This window comes from Eptesicus fuscus, chromosome 4, assembly GCF_027574615.1.
Source record: "Eptesicus fuscus isolate TK198812 chromosome 4, DD_ASM_mEF_20220401, whole genome shotgun sequence".
Lineage (NCBI taxonomy): Eukaryota > Metazoa > Chordata > Mammalia > Chiroptera > Vespertilionidae > Eptesicus > Eptesicus fuscus.
Window position 1 is genome coordinate 5,197,129 of NC_072476.1, and position 15,812 is coordinate 5,212,940.

General features: G+C 50.1%; 1 protein-coding gene across 1 annotated transcript; it reads right to left on the reverse strand.

The window, feature by feature from the left end:
• Nucleotides 1-254: 254 nt before the first annotated feature.
• On the reverse strand, nucleotides 255-830 carry LOC129148681 (proteasome maturation protein-like). The gene is given in 2 exon segments (XM_054714191.1): nucleotides 255-624; nucleotides 627-830. Coding segments are annotated over 2 exon segments (423 nt in total). The 5' UTR covers nucleotides 784-830; the 3' UTR covers nucleotides 255-358.
• Between the last annotated feature and the right edge of the window lie 14,982 nt (nucleotides 831-15,812).

Genomic DNA, 15,812 nt, shown 5'->3' on the forward strand with positions numbered 1-15,812 from the left:
TTCAATGCTTCTATGTCTCTGGATCTATATTTTTTCCCATCAGCTTATGTTGTTCATTACCTTCCACAAATGAGTGAGATCATGTGATATTTATCTTTCTCCAACTGGCTTATTTCACTTAGCACAATGCTCTCCAGGTCCATCCATGCTGTTGCAATGGTAAGAGTTCTTTCTTTTTTTTACAGCAACGTAGTATTCCATTGTGTAGATGTACCACCATTTTTTTTCCTTTTTTTCTTTTTTTTCTTTTTCTTTTTTTCAGGTGTCAGTACTTTTAATGTTGTATACATAAAATTATAGCAAAAAGATGACTATAAACAAGATGTAGCCCCTCCATTTCCATGGTCAGCTCAGTGCGTTACAGTAAACCAAGTTTATATTCCACCATCAAGTGTGGTTCTCCCATTAGTTCACTTTGTGATGGGTCATTAAGAATATCTTCAAATCCAATAGTCTCATCATTACCCCTCAAAATATCCAGTGAAAGGTTTGAGCTTGGAAGAAATGGAAGACGCTGAACCTGTTGCACTGCCTTGAATTCCATTTGCAATTTTAGTGGAGCAAACAGACCCTGGATGTTTCTCAGTGTGGAAAAATTCATTTTATCTTGGTTGAGCTGGAATTTTTTTCTGATAATTCAAGAGGATGACTGGGCAAAAGTTCATTTTTCACACAAGAAAAACCTTTTCGAAGGAGATCATGACTTTCAAAAGGTCCACTTGCTGATAGCTCAGTAACTGGAATACTGTCCTTTAGCTGAGATCCAAGTCCTCTGGTATTCATCTTTAGCTCACGCCGCAAACAGCCTCTCCAGCCCGGTAGCGTCAGCCCGCCCCTGTACCACCATTTTTTAATCCACTCATCTGCTGATGGGCACTTAGGCTGTTTCCAAATCTTAGCTATGGTGAATTCCGCTGCTATGAACATATTCTTTCTGATCAGTGTTTCTGATTTCTTGGGATATATTTCTAGAAGTGGGATTACTGGGTCAAATGGGAGTTCCATTTTTAATTTTTTGAGGAAACTCCATATTGTTCTACAGTGGCTGCACCAGGCTGCATTCCTACCAGCAGTGCACGAGGGTTCCCTTTTATCCACATCCTCACCAGCACTTGCCATTTGTTGATTTGTTGATGATAGCCATTCTGACAGGTGTGAGATGGTACCTCATTGTCGTTTTGATTTGCATCTCTCAGATGATTAGTGACTGAGCATTTTTTCATATGTCTCTTGGCTTTCTGTATGTCCACTTTCAAGAAGTATTTATTTAGGTCCGTTGCCCATTTTATGATTGGATTGTTTATCTTCTTTTTGTTAAGTTGTATGAGTTCCCTGTAAATGTTGGAGATTAAACCCTTATCATTGTTATCATTGGCAAATATGTTCTCCCATGCAGTGGGCTTTCTTGTTGTTTTGTTGATGTTTCCTTTGCTGTGCAGAAGCTTTTGATTTTGATGTAGTCTCATTTGTTTACTTTCTCCTTAGTCTTCATTGTCCTAGGAGCTGTATCGGTAAAGATATTGCTACAACATATGTCTGACATTCTGCTGCCTATGGTTTATTTTAGGATTTTGAGGGATTTCCCACACTTCCTGCTTTTAAAGTTCTGGATTGGGACCAGCACTCAGCACCCTTTGTTCCACCAACATTGGGCGTTTGGGGACGGGGGAGAAGCCAGGATTTAGGACGGCCTCCGGCAGGACAATATGCCACAGGGACCCCATCTCACGAAATTACACTGCCCATCACAGTGAATGTCTGAGATGCCTCAGAACATAACCAGAATGCCCTTCCCATTTAGTCCCTACTGGGTCTAATGTATGAGAAGAGCCGTGTTTCTCAGGGATGAACACAGGGGGTCTGATGGAAGGACCCGGGTTCAAACCCCAGCTGGTACCGCTTCCCATGATGTGAGTCTGCAGTGCATCTAACTGCCTTTAATCTGTTCTTCACCCATAAAACTGGGATAATGATACCCATAGAAGCTGTTGTGAGAGCTAAATAAGTCAACTAAGCAGAACCCAGGCCTCGCACAAAGCAAGTGCTCAGGGATGTTGGTTGTTACTTTACTGGTATTCCTCAGACATGCTGGGCCAGGTGGGGTGCCCGCGCTGCACAGCGGGGAAAATGCAGGCTAGTGCTGGAAGCGCTGCAGCACAGCGGAGTGCCGCTTTAGGGTTTGCATGAAGGAGCTCTTCTTGGGGGAGGGCTGGGGTCAGTCAGGGAGGCCATAAAGGACGGGGCAGGGGCAGGGGAGGGTGAATGAGGTCCCCAGGGCGCAGCATTTAAGGAGGCACTTGTGTGACCCCGAGAGTGAGTGTCTCTCTGGATTCACCTTGGCCCTGCCCTGTTCCCGACGAGGTGCTGTTAACGTAGTGTAAGGAAGCAGGGGGCGGCCAGATGGACGTCCCAAGCAGAGAGGAAGGCGTCTGCAGAAGCAGGGAGCAAGAAAATAGAATAGAGTATTCACGCATTCGATGTGCATGAAACACAGTCCTTAGGGTCACCAGGAGAGTGAGAAATAAGGCTACTAAGGCAGGTAGGGGTGTGACAGGTGAGAACTCTACAACATGTGAAGCACAGATATTAGCTCAATTTTATAATGAACCACTTCCTTCACACACAAAGGAACCTGGCATTTCCCTTTGGCAATGGGCAACCTCTAAGTAACTTAGCAATGCACTCAGCAAGAGACGTGCAGGACCTAAAGACACACCAACACGTATAGAATTTCTGCGAGGCAGGGAAGGCATCTCGAGTAAGTGGAGAAACGTGAGTGGCCTTTGTATTCCTGACATCACTGAGACTCCGTGCCAACTCTCTGAAGGACATGGTCATCAAATGGTTCTCACTTTCAGACTCATGTCAACTACCGGCTTGCCAGTGCGCAGCTGGGCGATGCCAAGCAGTGACAGGCCAAAGCTGCCTCTTCACCTGCCACTCCTGAGCTTGCCCACAGCCGCAGGGCCTGGTGGCCTCCCAGGCAGGGAAGGCGCAGGCCAAACGGTGGTGGACGAATGCCCTGGGATTTTAGATGCAACCAGGTATTGGGGGAGAATGCAGTCCGGAGTGATGTTGGTCATGTAGCCCCTTTAGCACTCAGAAACTCAGAGCTATAACTACTTGGCTTTAAGAAGGATAAAAAAATTGGAACATTTCTTGCTTCTTATATTGTAGACAAGTTTTTACCTGCCGCCTACAAAGAATCAAGAGCTCTTTTTAAAAACCCCAATAGGCCCCATGATGTGTAGTCGCTGTTTCTGGCGAAGGCAGTGGAGCCAGGGAGCCCCTGCAGCGATACTTCCCGTAACAAACTCCTCCGAGGCGAAAGCTTGGGGTCCCCACAGTTATCCTGCTCAGTCGCTGTGGCAGGGCTGCCATCGCTGGGCTGGGTGGGAGCCCAGACTTTGTGCACCAGGATGCCGGCTGGATCCCCGACTCCCCAGGGTCCTCATTCTTTCCAGGTCAGCCACTTCCCAGGGAATGCTCGTGCTGGGGCTGTCACGGGAGTGAAGGAGGCTCCTGGAACTAGGGGGCCTCTTCAGGCCTCGGCTGGGCACTGGCACACACAGTGAGGAAACCAGTGGGCGGGCAAGCCTCAGGGCAGCCCTGCGCGGTGAGTATGTGGGGCATGCACCACCCAGGTGGGTTTGCTCTCAATCCAAATACCGAAAGCTGCTCAACGGCTCCCAGGCAGGGATCCACCCGCCTCTGGGCTTCCCCTGAATGCGGGGACAAAGGGCTCTGTAAAAGCCAGAGCGCCTGAAACTCGCTGCCACAGTTGCTACGAAGGTGAGGATGAGACTGAACGCGTCAGAGTCCTCAACCTGGGCTTCCTCCCTGGACATGCCTTTCCTGCGGTGGCCCCAGGGCAGCCTGCTGCTCCCCTCCCGCCGGTGTAGACAGCCAGGCACGCAGCTCAGCTCGGAAATGGTGGGGTGGCAGGAGGAAGGGGGCGGGGTGGACGCTCTGAACACGTAGCAGGGCCCTCCAGCGTTTGATGTTTGTCTAGATCTGGTCTGTAACCTGCCCTTCACTGCAATGGAGGGAAGCTGAAGCTTTAGGTTTTTTCCAAAATGAGTCTTAGAGACCCAAAATCCTGGAGCCTCAGATCCTGTGGATGTGCCCAGGGCTTCTGCACAGAACAGCCGGCTGCTGTCACGGCTGGTCCCGGTCACCTGCACTGGACCCTGGACCAGGGCGACTGCCTGCTACCTACGGGCCGAGTCTGGGCTTGGAAGCCGGACACCTGGCTCCCAGGCTGGTCGCCGTCTCTCGCCTCCCCATCTGTAAAACGGAGATAATAATAACCGCTCCACTTTCTCACGTGGTGGCTGCGAAGACAAAGTGAGGAAAAACATGTTTCAGAATAAGAAACACTATTCAAATGCAAGACCCCTTCAGATCTCCGCTCCTCTCTAAGCTGACAGCCCCTCGCAGGCCAGTCTCCTCTCCCAAGCCCTGGCCGGGCACTCTCGGTCCTGGTTCTTCCGGGATGGAGGAGGCGCTCCTGGGGCTGCGGGCCACCCGGCCAGTGACAGCTGGGAGGGGTGGCGGCTTCCCCTGCGGCCCTGCACTTGTCCATTGGAGCCCACGGCTTCCGCTTCCCGTCATGGCCCTTGGAAGCCCAGGCAGAAGTGTTTGCCAGGCCAAGGCTGCCAGTGGCCGGGCGGTCAGGTGTGCAGCAGCCTCCTCCTGGGAACGTGAGCTCGGGCTCTCGGGAGCAATGGTAGGGCCTGTCCAGTCCCGGCAACACTGGTGGCCATGCGGTCCAAGCCCTGGTCACCGGCAGCCTCCAGCCCCGTGTCATTACACCAGCAGCTTAGAGGGTGGACGGATGGCCACCTGGTCAGATGCCCAGCAGGGATGTTCTTAGTAGAGCATCAGCTCCCCAGGTTATCTGCAGGACACCCAAGTCAAACTTGGACACTACACAGCCAGCAGCCAAGTTCATGCGCGTCACGCGCGTCACGCAGTGTGCGGCTGCAGCCTGCTCGTCATGCCTCCCTAGGCAGTCTCTTCAGAAAGCAGCTGCCAGCAGAATGGCTTCCTCAGGCTGCTCCTGTCCAAACTAAAATCCCATGTGACCACTATGATTGGCAGAGCCCAGGTCACATGACTGTGTTGCAGTTGCAAGGGAGGCTGGGAAAATTAGTTCTCAAGGTTTCTAGCTTGGGGAGGAGGCACTCGCAGTGTGGAAAATTCCCTGAGCTTAGAAAGAATTTTCAAAAAGTGATGGAGAGTTTGTCATAATCTCCGTGGCTCCCTGTGCTGCTCTCTGTTCCTCCCTTTATGTGCACATGGACCTCAGCCAGCCCACCCCTCAGGCTCCAGAATCCCAAACTGTGTCCTATGTCACAGTGTTCCCTCCGTCAACCGCAAGGTGGCTGCCACTTGGAGTGTTTCCTGGGGTTAGTTCCTCACCTTCACTGCTGTCTCACCGGCGCTATATTGCAAACATTTCCCCTCGTTATTAACTTTTCTCTTGCAACATAATTTTTAACAACTACATAGTATTCCCGGGTGAGGGTGCATCAAATGTACTTAAGCAGCTTTAAAATGTGCCTTCAAGTTGTGCCTATTATACCCCCCACCAATGATTTAGCAAAGAACGCACTTGTGCAAAAAATCTCTCTGCGTACTTGTGATTATTTCTTTAGCTTAGTTTTCTTGAAATGAAAATACTAAGTCAAATGATCTTCAAAAATTCTTGATAGATATTTGCCTAGTTGTGCTCTAGTACTGTGGCAGGAGCTTCATATCCCAGCATGTGATTGATCATAGTCTTGCAAACTCGGGGTGTTACCATTCTTTAATCTTTTGCACTCGGATGTCGAGTGTGACTCGACACGGTTAGCATTAGAATAAAGGAATTGAGAAAAAAGCAAGCGAGTGCAAAGGGTTTATCTTTACCAATTTTATAGGTGAAAAATGGTCTTCACTATTATTTCAGTGCAAAATTCTTTGATTATTAGTGATATTAAATATTTATTTTAATTGTATGTTTTTACTAGCAGATGCCTGAAACCACGGATAGTACTGAGCCCTATATACTATGTTTTCCCTATATCTACATTATCTATGGTAAAGTTTAATCAATAAACTAGGCACAGTGAGAGATTAACAACAACAATAATAAATAGAACAATTATAACCGCACACTGGGTTAAGTGGGAATGTGGTGTTATCAAGTGAAAGAAGAGTCACTTGGACACAAGCACTGAGATACAGCGACAACGGATCTGATAACTGAGTCGGCTACTGGGCGGGGAGCTTACGCAGCGTGGACATGCAGAGGTGATTCACGTCTAGGGTGGGACGGAGAGGGACAGCTGGAGATTTCATCACGTTACTGAGAACCTGTTGATTATTCATTTCTGGAATTTTCCATTTAATGTTTTTGGACTGTGGTTGACCGCAGGTAACTGAAACTGGAAAGTGAGACCATGGGTAGAGCGCATTGCTTTGTGCTTCCTCGCATGTTGATAGTGGTTACTCTAAGTTGTGAGATTATGGGTGATCTATCTCCCTTTTTTCTCACATTATTTTTACATTTTCTACAATAAACATTAATTGCTTTTGAAATAGGAAGGCCAGTTATTTGTGTATTTACTTACTACTTTACTGACAACCCCAGTCCTGGGTGGCTTGTGGAGATGGGTGTTGTGTTCTCACAGTGGGGTACAACTTAGCTTAACATTTCGGAAAACTGATTTGTCAGGAGAGAAACCTTCGAGGTCTACATAACTCTTCAGGCTGACAGGTCTGCTTTATTAAAGTCATCTTAAACTGTATTAAGGCATAAGATATAGGGACAAGAAATTCATTACAATGCAGATATTTGTAGTTAAATCATGACAACTTAAACGTACAAGGAGACAAGACTGGCATACAGAGGAGTCAGCATCGCTTTAAGGATGTTATTTGAAGTGCCTCAGGAAAGTGAGTCATGCTCAAATATGTTTGCAAAATACCATGCTAAGCAACGTCAAATGTTTTTCTTTAGTTGTAGGATTTGAGAGACTTTATAGTTAATGTGTATTATAATGGTTCAAATAGGCAGTATTTTCCAAACTTATTTTACCTTTGAATGTCTTTTTTTCTCGATGTACCTATTAGAGTATTTTAGAGTGATGTTCAGAACATCAATTTTGGAAACGCTGCCATACAGAGTCATTCAGATGCTATTGTAGGAGGGTATTTCATTACATGGGAAGGTATACACAATACATATAAGATGATAGAACAGGTTGCAGAAGAATCTGCATAACATTATGGAAAACTAAATGCACTGGAAAAAAAAAAAAAACTGGACCAAAAACACAACAGCAAAGTGTTAGACGTGGTTCTGTCTGGTTACTGGAAATGAGTAATTTTTAATTTTTTTCTCCTTGCTTATGCACATTTAATAAAATTTCACAATGAGCATATGTTACCGTTAAAATAAAATAAAAAGAAAAGTTACAAAAATGGTTTAGAAGAATATGCAAGATATTATTCACAATGTGTTCTATGGGAAAAGAGGATTACAAAGCAGTTTGTCCATTATAATTTCTTTCTAAAGGTACTTCTGTATATGGGTAGGAGTGCAGAGGAAAAGTGATGTACCAAGACATTAACAATTATGATTTTGGGTTATATCTGGGATTACAGATAATTTCACATAAACACATACCCTTTCCTTATTGGTCTCTTACCCCTAAAAATGTGCCTTATACCTCTTGGTCCTTTATGGGAATGTCTCCAGAGTGGAGTGCAGACATCCCAGGGAGGGTGTGAGATGCTATATTGGATGAGAAACATATTAAAGCATATATTTTTGCATCATCCTTTAAATGTCTATTTTGCATGCTTAGTAATGCACATAATATATAACATAGTAGTACATATATTAAAATTATAGATACATTGGTGGTGTATTCTCCAAAATTGTTTTCCAGAGGTTTCCATGATAAAAAATGTTTGTTAACTACACCTCCCGGGCATTGACACACTGGCAAGTGACATCACTGGCCACATTCCCAGTCTTTGAAAAGATACTGTCCTGATGACCTGGCACAGTTTCAGTGGCCTAACTGCCTGGGGCCTATGGGCTGGGGGCAGCTCCTGCATTGAGCATCTGCCCCCTGGTGGTCAGTGTGCATCATAGCAACTGGTTGTTCAGCCATTTGGTCGATTTGCATATTACCCTTTTATTATCTACTAGAGGCCCGATGCATGAAATTCATGCAAGGGGCTCAGCCCTCACAGCCGTGATGACTTGCCTTGGCCCTTGCAGCCCCGGCTTCATCCAGAAGGTCGTCTAGAAGGACATCTGGAAGGTCGTTCGGCTGTCTGGTCTAATTAGCATATTATGCTTTTATTATTATACTAGAAGCCCAGTGAGCAAAATTGTGCGGCCTCACCTTGCTTGCAGCCCTGCCCACTTGCGCATGCCTCACTGCCCTCACACCCCTGCCCCTGCACCGGTCTTTGGTCGTTACAGTGTTAGGGCCACAGGCCTTTTATAATATAGAAAAGTATAATATGCTAATTAGACCGGACGTCCTTTCGGACTTCCTTCCTTCTGGACAAAGCTGCAGTGGGCGGGGGCCAAGGCAGAGGCAGCAGAGGCGGCAGAGGCCGCCGTGGTGGTGGAGGCCAAGGTCCTTGCATGAATTTCATGAATCAGGCCTCTAGTCCTATATAATAAAAGCCTAATATGCTAAGTGTTCAGTCGTCCAGTCATCCATTCAACCAATCAAAGCGTAATATGCTAATTATGTGCGAAAGCTGCTCAACCACTCACTATGATGTGCACTGACCACCAGGGGGCAGAAGCTCTGACTGGTAGGTTAGGTTGCTGCTGGGGTCCAGCTGATTGGGACTGAGCGAGACACGCCGTACACACCCTGGAACCCCCCTGTAGTCCCTTCCTAGCTGTCCAAACTCCCGTGTCCCTCCCTGGCCCTGATTGTGCACCAGTGGTGTCCCTTGGCCTGGTCTGCACCCTCTCACAATCCGGGCTGAGGGACCGCCCCTCCCCCACCCGAGTGCACGAATTTCATGCACCAGGCCTCTAGTATAGGATAAAACCGCATTGTATATGGTCATGTGCTGAACAGAATAACATGTCTTGGTCAATGACTGGCCACATATACAACAGTGGCCCTGAAATATTGCAATGGAGCTGAAACATTCATAATGCTAGGAGACATGGTGGCTGTCAGAACCTCTTGGTGCAGTGCATTAGTCATGTGTTTGTGATGATGCTGGTGTAAACAAACCTACTGCACGGCCAGGTGTACAGATTATGTACAGCACATTATACCTGATAATGATAATAAAGGGCTCCAGTACTGGTTCATGTATTTACCACACTTTTATCCGGGTTGCAGAGTGTACTCTTTCAGCTTATATAGAAAAGTTTATCGTGAACAGTATGCCATGTTACACCAGCAGCAGCCTCTTACATTTCATGTTTATTGCATCTCTTGATGGCATCATTTTGTCTTGTGCTTAATTTAGTTTTGTGCTATTTTGTGCAGTAACATGCTGTGCGGGCTTGTAGCCCAGGAGCAATAGGCTGCACCATGCAGCCCAGGTGTGTAGTGGGCTGAGTAAGTGCACTCACTCTGTGATGCTCGCACGAGGGTAAAATCACCTAACGATGCATTTCTTAGAATCCATCCCTGTCGTTAAGCAGCACATGGCTGTACTTGAAAGTTACTGAGAGTAGATCTTAAGTGTTCTCATAAGAAAAAGGGAACTATGTGAGGTGATGGGTGTTGTTAATATATTTAATGTATATATATATATATATATATATATCATATATAACATTTATAATTATATAATAGAAGTGTATATATACACACATATATAAATGTATATATATGTAAATATATGTATATATGTGTGTATGTATATATGTATATATATACAATTTTTACTTGTCAATTAAACTCCAATAAAGCTGGGAGAAAATGAAATAATCCCTTATTTGTTTAAGCTCATTAAGTCTGGGGAACATTTGTTACTACCTAATCTATGCTGACTTGGAGATGAGAGTTCAGTAGTTAACCCCAAAAATGTGCTAGAAGCTATCAAACTTGTCCATTATTACAACCCTATCCTTGTTTTTTATAAGTGAACTAGAGGCCCGGTGCACGAAATTCGTGCACTGGGGAGGGTGTCCCTCAGCCCAGCTTGCACCCTCTCTAATATGGGACCCCTCGGGGGATGTCCAACTGCAGGATTAGGCCCGATTCCTGGAATCGGGCCTAATCCTGCAGTTGGACATCCTTCTCACAATCCGGGACTGCTGGCTCCTCACCGCTCACCTACCTGCCTGATTGCCCCCTAACTGCTTCCTTGCTGGCCTGATTGACCCCTAACTGCTCCTCTGCGGGCCTGATTGCCCCCAAATACCCTCCCCTGCTGGCCTGATCACCCCCAAGGCTTTTATTAGTATAGATATGACCCTGCAGAGAAAATTTTACTAACCCTGCTTTACAATAAGGGCTTGACGATTGAATCATTAGGACCAGACACCAAGATTTCCTTTCTTTAAATAGTGGAGGGAATACTTACCTTGTATTTAAGTTGCCCGGAAATTAAAATGAGATAATGACTTAGAAAAGCATAAAAGCACCACATAAAGACAACTGTCTTTTTAATGAAGTGGCAAAATGAAAAACACTTTTTATTCTCCCCTTCCTTCCTTTACAGCTTTTATTTAATCTTTGAAATTCATAAAAATTTCACTCCAATTTTCATTTCTTTACATTCAACATTATTTTGTATTGGTTTCAGGTTTTATATTAGTTACAGAATAGTGGTTAGACAATCATATACTTTACAAAGTGTTCCCCGATATTTCTAGTACCCACCTGGCATCATACCATCATTACAACACTACTGACTATATTCCCTATTTAAGTGACAATGGGTTTACAGGTTCCTTTCAATCTTTCTTTTGTGTTTTTTTGTCCTTACTTTTCTTTCTCACTTCTTCCCTCATTTTCTTTATATAGTATCTCAATTGGCCATCAAAGCTCAGTGAAGGCACTGGGACAGCTTCATCCATTTTACAGACCAGGAAACTGAGGCCAATTCCAGTTGGCTGTGGAACTTGACTCAGGAAGCCCTCAGAGCACACAGGAAGCCCTCAGAGCCATGCTCTTTGCGCTTCCGAAGGGGCAGCGGCCCAGCAAACAGAACAAACCTTCCAGTCAGGCGTCCCAGCCTCTTTCTCAAGCACCTCTTCATTGCGGATGCTCCACATTCTTTCCTCTCCCCCCATTCTTTACTGCCCCCCCTTCTCCGAAGCAGGTGGAAGGCTTCCCACTCACTGCCTAGGCATGCTCTGCTATGGGGCAGGGTGTAGCGAGCTTGCTTTTGGGTGAAGGCAGGAGCAGGAGTCACTGCCTCTGAAGTGTGAAGGCCACCTGAGCGAGGCCCATTAGCACTGGGAGCTTCTCTGAATCACGTCAGTCAGTCCAGTACCCTGCAGTGCAGCACCCCTTCACTGAGGTGGCTCCACCCCTCAACCCCCGCCTCAGGGGTGAGGGTCCTTGCCCCTCGGCCAGGAGTCCTTCCATGCCCCTTGAACCCTGGCTGGGCCCACCCACGTCTTGGGGGCACTGCAGAACCTCTGTCTCTCTGCAGATAAAGCAGATCCCTGCCCTAGGTCTCTGCAAAGCTATGAATCTGTGGCCACAGGCCTGGTCTGGGAATCAGCAACCACATGCCTGCAATGTTCCCAGGAACCCTGGGAGCGGCTGGGCAAGTCATGCCACTCCCCCCGTGGCGATGGTGGCCTGGATCACCCACGGAGCGCCCGGCTAGGCCCGGCCACGCCCCCCCGGGTGGCGATCTCCGCCTGGATCACCCTCGGAGCGCCCGGCTGTGCCCGGCCACGCCCCCCCGGGTGGCGATCGCCGCCTGGATCACCGCGGGAGCGCCATGCTGTGCCCGGCCACGCCCCCCGGGGTGGCGATCGCCGCCTGATTCACCGCGGGAGCGCCATGCTGTGCCCGGCCACGCCCCCCCGGGTGGCGATCGCCGCCTGGATCACCCACGGAGCGCCATGCTGTGCCCGGCCACGCCCCCCGGGGTGGCGATCGCCGCCTGATTCACCGCGGGAGCGCCAAGCTGTGCCCGGCCACGCCCCCCCGGGTGGCGATCGCCGCCTGGATCACCCGCGGAGCGCCATGCTGTGCCCGGCCACGCCCCCCCGGGTGGCGATCTCCGCCTGGATCACCCTCGGAGCGCCCGGCTGTGCCCGGGCACGCCCCCTCGGGTGGCGATCGCCGCCTGGATCACCCGCGGAGCGCCATGCTGTGCCCGGCCACGCCCCCCCGGGTGGCGATCTCCGCCTGGATCACCCTCGGAGCGCCCGGCTGTGCCCGGGCACGCCCCCTCGGGTGGCGATCACCGCCTGGATCACCCTCGGAGCGCCCGGCTGGGCCCGGCCACGACCCCCGGGTGGCGATCGCCGCCTGGATCACCCACGGAGCGCCATGCTGTGCCCGGCCACGCCCCCCCGGTGGCGATCGCCGCCTGGATCACCGCGGGAGCGCCATGTGTGCCCGGCCACGCCCCCCCGGGTGGCGATCGCCGCCTGGATCACCCGCGGAGAGCCCGGCTGTGCCCGGCCACGCCCCCCCGGGTGGCAATCGCCGCCTGGATCACCCGCGGAGCGCCCGGCTGTGCCCGGCCTTGACCCCCGGGTGGCGATCGCCGCCTGGATCACCCGCGGAGCGCCCGGTTGTGCCCGGCCTTGACCCCCGGGTGGCGATCGCCGCCTGGATGACCGCGGGAGCGCCATGCTGTGCCGGCCACGCCCCCCCCGTGGCGATCGCAGCCTGGATCACCCGCCGGCTGGGCCCGGCCACGACCCCCCGGGTGGCGATCGCCGCCTGGATCACCGCGGGAGCGCCATGCTGTGCCCGGCCACGCCCCCCCGGGTGGCGATCGCCGCCTGGATCACCCACGGAGCGCCAGGCTGTGCCGGCCCACGCCCCCCAGGTGGCGATTGCCGCCTGGATCACCCGCGGAGCGCCCTGCTGTGCCCGGCCACGCCCCCCCGTGGCGATCGCTGGCTGGATCACCGCGGGAGCGCCATGCTGTGCCCGGCCACGCCCCCCCGGGTGGTGATCGCCGCCTGGATCACCCACGGAGCGCCATGCTGTGCCCGGCCACGCCCCCCGGGGTGGCGATCGCAGCCTGGATCACCGCGGGAGCGCCATGCTGTGCCCGGCCACGCCCCCCCGGGTGGCGATTGACGCCTGGATCACCCGCGGAGCGCCATGCTGTGCCCGGCCACGCCCCCTCGGGTGGCGATCGCCGCCTGGATCACCCTCGGAGCGCCCGGCTGGGCCCAGCAACGACCCCCGGGTGGCGATCGCCGCCTGGATCACCCGCGGAGCGCCATGCTGTGCCCGGCCACGACCCCCGGGTGGCGATCGCCGCCTGGATCACCGCGGGAGCGCCATGCTGTGCCCGGCCACGCCCCCCGGGGTGGCGATCGCTGCCTGGATCACCTGCTGAGAGCCCTGCTGGGCCCGGCCACGCCCCCCCGGGTGGCGATCGCCGCCTGGATCATGCGGAGGACCCCCGGAACTAAGAGGATTGGGCGCCGCCATCTTGGTCTTCTCAACAGCCGGAAAGGCCACCTGGAGTCCCGCCCCCAGCCTCTCGCAGGCCCAATCATGGGCATAGCGGAGGTGCGGTCAATTTGCATGTTTCTCTATTATAAGGTAGGATGGCAAATAATTAAATCAATTAAAATATTTTTATTGATTTCAGAGAGGAAGGGAGAGGGAGGGAGAGATAGAAACATCAATGATAAGAGAGAATCATTGGTTGGCTGCCTCCTGCATGCCCCACACTGGGGATTGAGCCCACAACCCAGTCATGTGCCCTGACTTGGAATTGAACCATGACCTCCTGGTTTATAGGTTGATGCTCAACCACTGAGCCACACAAGCCAGGCTAAATAGATTTTTATTTATTCTATGATTAAGGGCTACTTATATGTGACCTTCTAAGGGAATTACTAAACATATAAAATCTATAATAATAAAAGCACAATATGCAAATTAGACTGGACAGCCAAACAACTCTCTGTACGTCATTTTGGACATCCTTCCAGATGAAGCCACGGTGGTGAGGGCCGAGGCAGAGGTGGTTAGGGCAATCAGGCAGGCAGGCGAGCAGTTAGGGGCGATCATGCAGGCAGAGAGGTTAGGGGCGATCAGACAGGCAGGCGAGTGGTTAGGGGCAATCAAGCAGGCAGGTGAGTGGTTAGGGGCAATCTGGCAGGCAGGCAGAGGCGGTTAGGGGTGATCAGGCAGGCAGGCGAGCAGTTAGGGGCAATCTGGCAGGCAGGCAGAGTGGTTAGGGGTGATCAGGCAGGCAGGTGAGCAGTTAGGGGCATCAGACAGGCAGGCAGAGTGGTTAGGGGCGATCAGGCAGGCAGGCAGGTGAGCGGTTATGAGCCAGCGGTCCCAGATTGTGAGGGGGATATCTGACTGCCAGTTTAGGCCCGAACCCACAGGGATCCCTGTGGGATTGGGCCAAAACTGGCAGTCGGACATCCCCGAGGGGTCCCAGATTGCAAGAGAATGCAGGCTGGGCTGAGGGACCCCCTCCCCCATGCACGAATTTCATGCACCGGGCCTCTAGTGTTTATATATCAGAAAAAAAGTTAGCAAGTCACTAAAGTTTTCTGAGGACTTTAACTTGTTATTCTACTAAGAGATCTCCTTTCATTCTGTACTCATTTCTATGGTGGACTCTCCACAGCTGCCTTTGCTAATTCCTGCCAGGGCATTAAGGTATTACCATAGACCATAGTTTATGCAGGAGTAAGATTTTAAAGTCAGTGAACAAAAAACAATACATACAAACAGGCAGTTCATTCTCAAAAATATGTTTCATGAGGTTTGATAATTTTAAAAAGTATTGATGACAACTGTAAAGAATTAAAACCCTTGAACATTTCTTAAATCACTTTTAAAGAACAGTACACGTGATTTTCTGTGTACAAACCTGCAGATATGCATAAATATTAACATATATAGCAATCTAAAGTATGTGATAAGGGGTGTGTAAGTGACTGCATCTACACACACCAAAATCACATGCAGTGTGGCCAACGCCTTCACTCAAGGGCACTGTGATCGATGGGGAACAGTCAGTTACTGCCACCCAGCTCATGCTCACTTTCACACATAACCCCGTGGAGTGCATGGTGGGCAGAATTCCCTCATCATTTAAACATGTTCTCTTCCCCCCTGTGGCCACCCTGCAACAGATTTGAATTTCCAGATGTTTAATGCGTGACTTTTAACACACTGAGCTTCCTAATCACAGCATTCTCTTCTATGCATTGCCTGACTTTCCCCATTAATGGAAAGCAAAGCTAATATATCCATCCAACCATTGGTTACTGAAGAGGAGATTTCCTATTTTACCAGATGGATGCTTGCTCACCCTGGAATAGTAATATGCCACACCCTGCACGCCAGCCTCTCCTGTCTCTTCCCGATATCTGACTTCTGAGAGCTGGGCCCTGGCAGCAGACCCTGGCTTCTGAGCTGTATGTTCACTTTGCCTCACTCTCCACTCTTAATCCACCACTTTGTCCTATAGGTGATTGGGAGCCACCAGAGAATTTTAATCAAGGACATGATACAATTTAGTTTCTGTTTGGCTATGATCACAATGGCAGCAAAAGAGAGACATGGCATTATAAAGCTGTCAGACAATGGTTTAGGCAAGAGATGCCAAGGATGGGAGGGGAACATTTGGAGGCCAAGTCATTA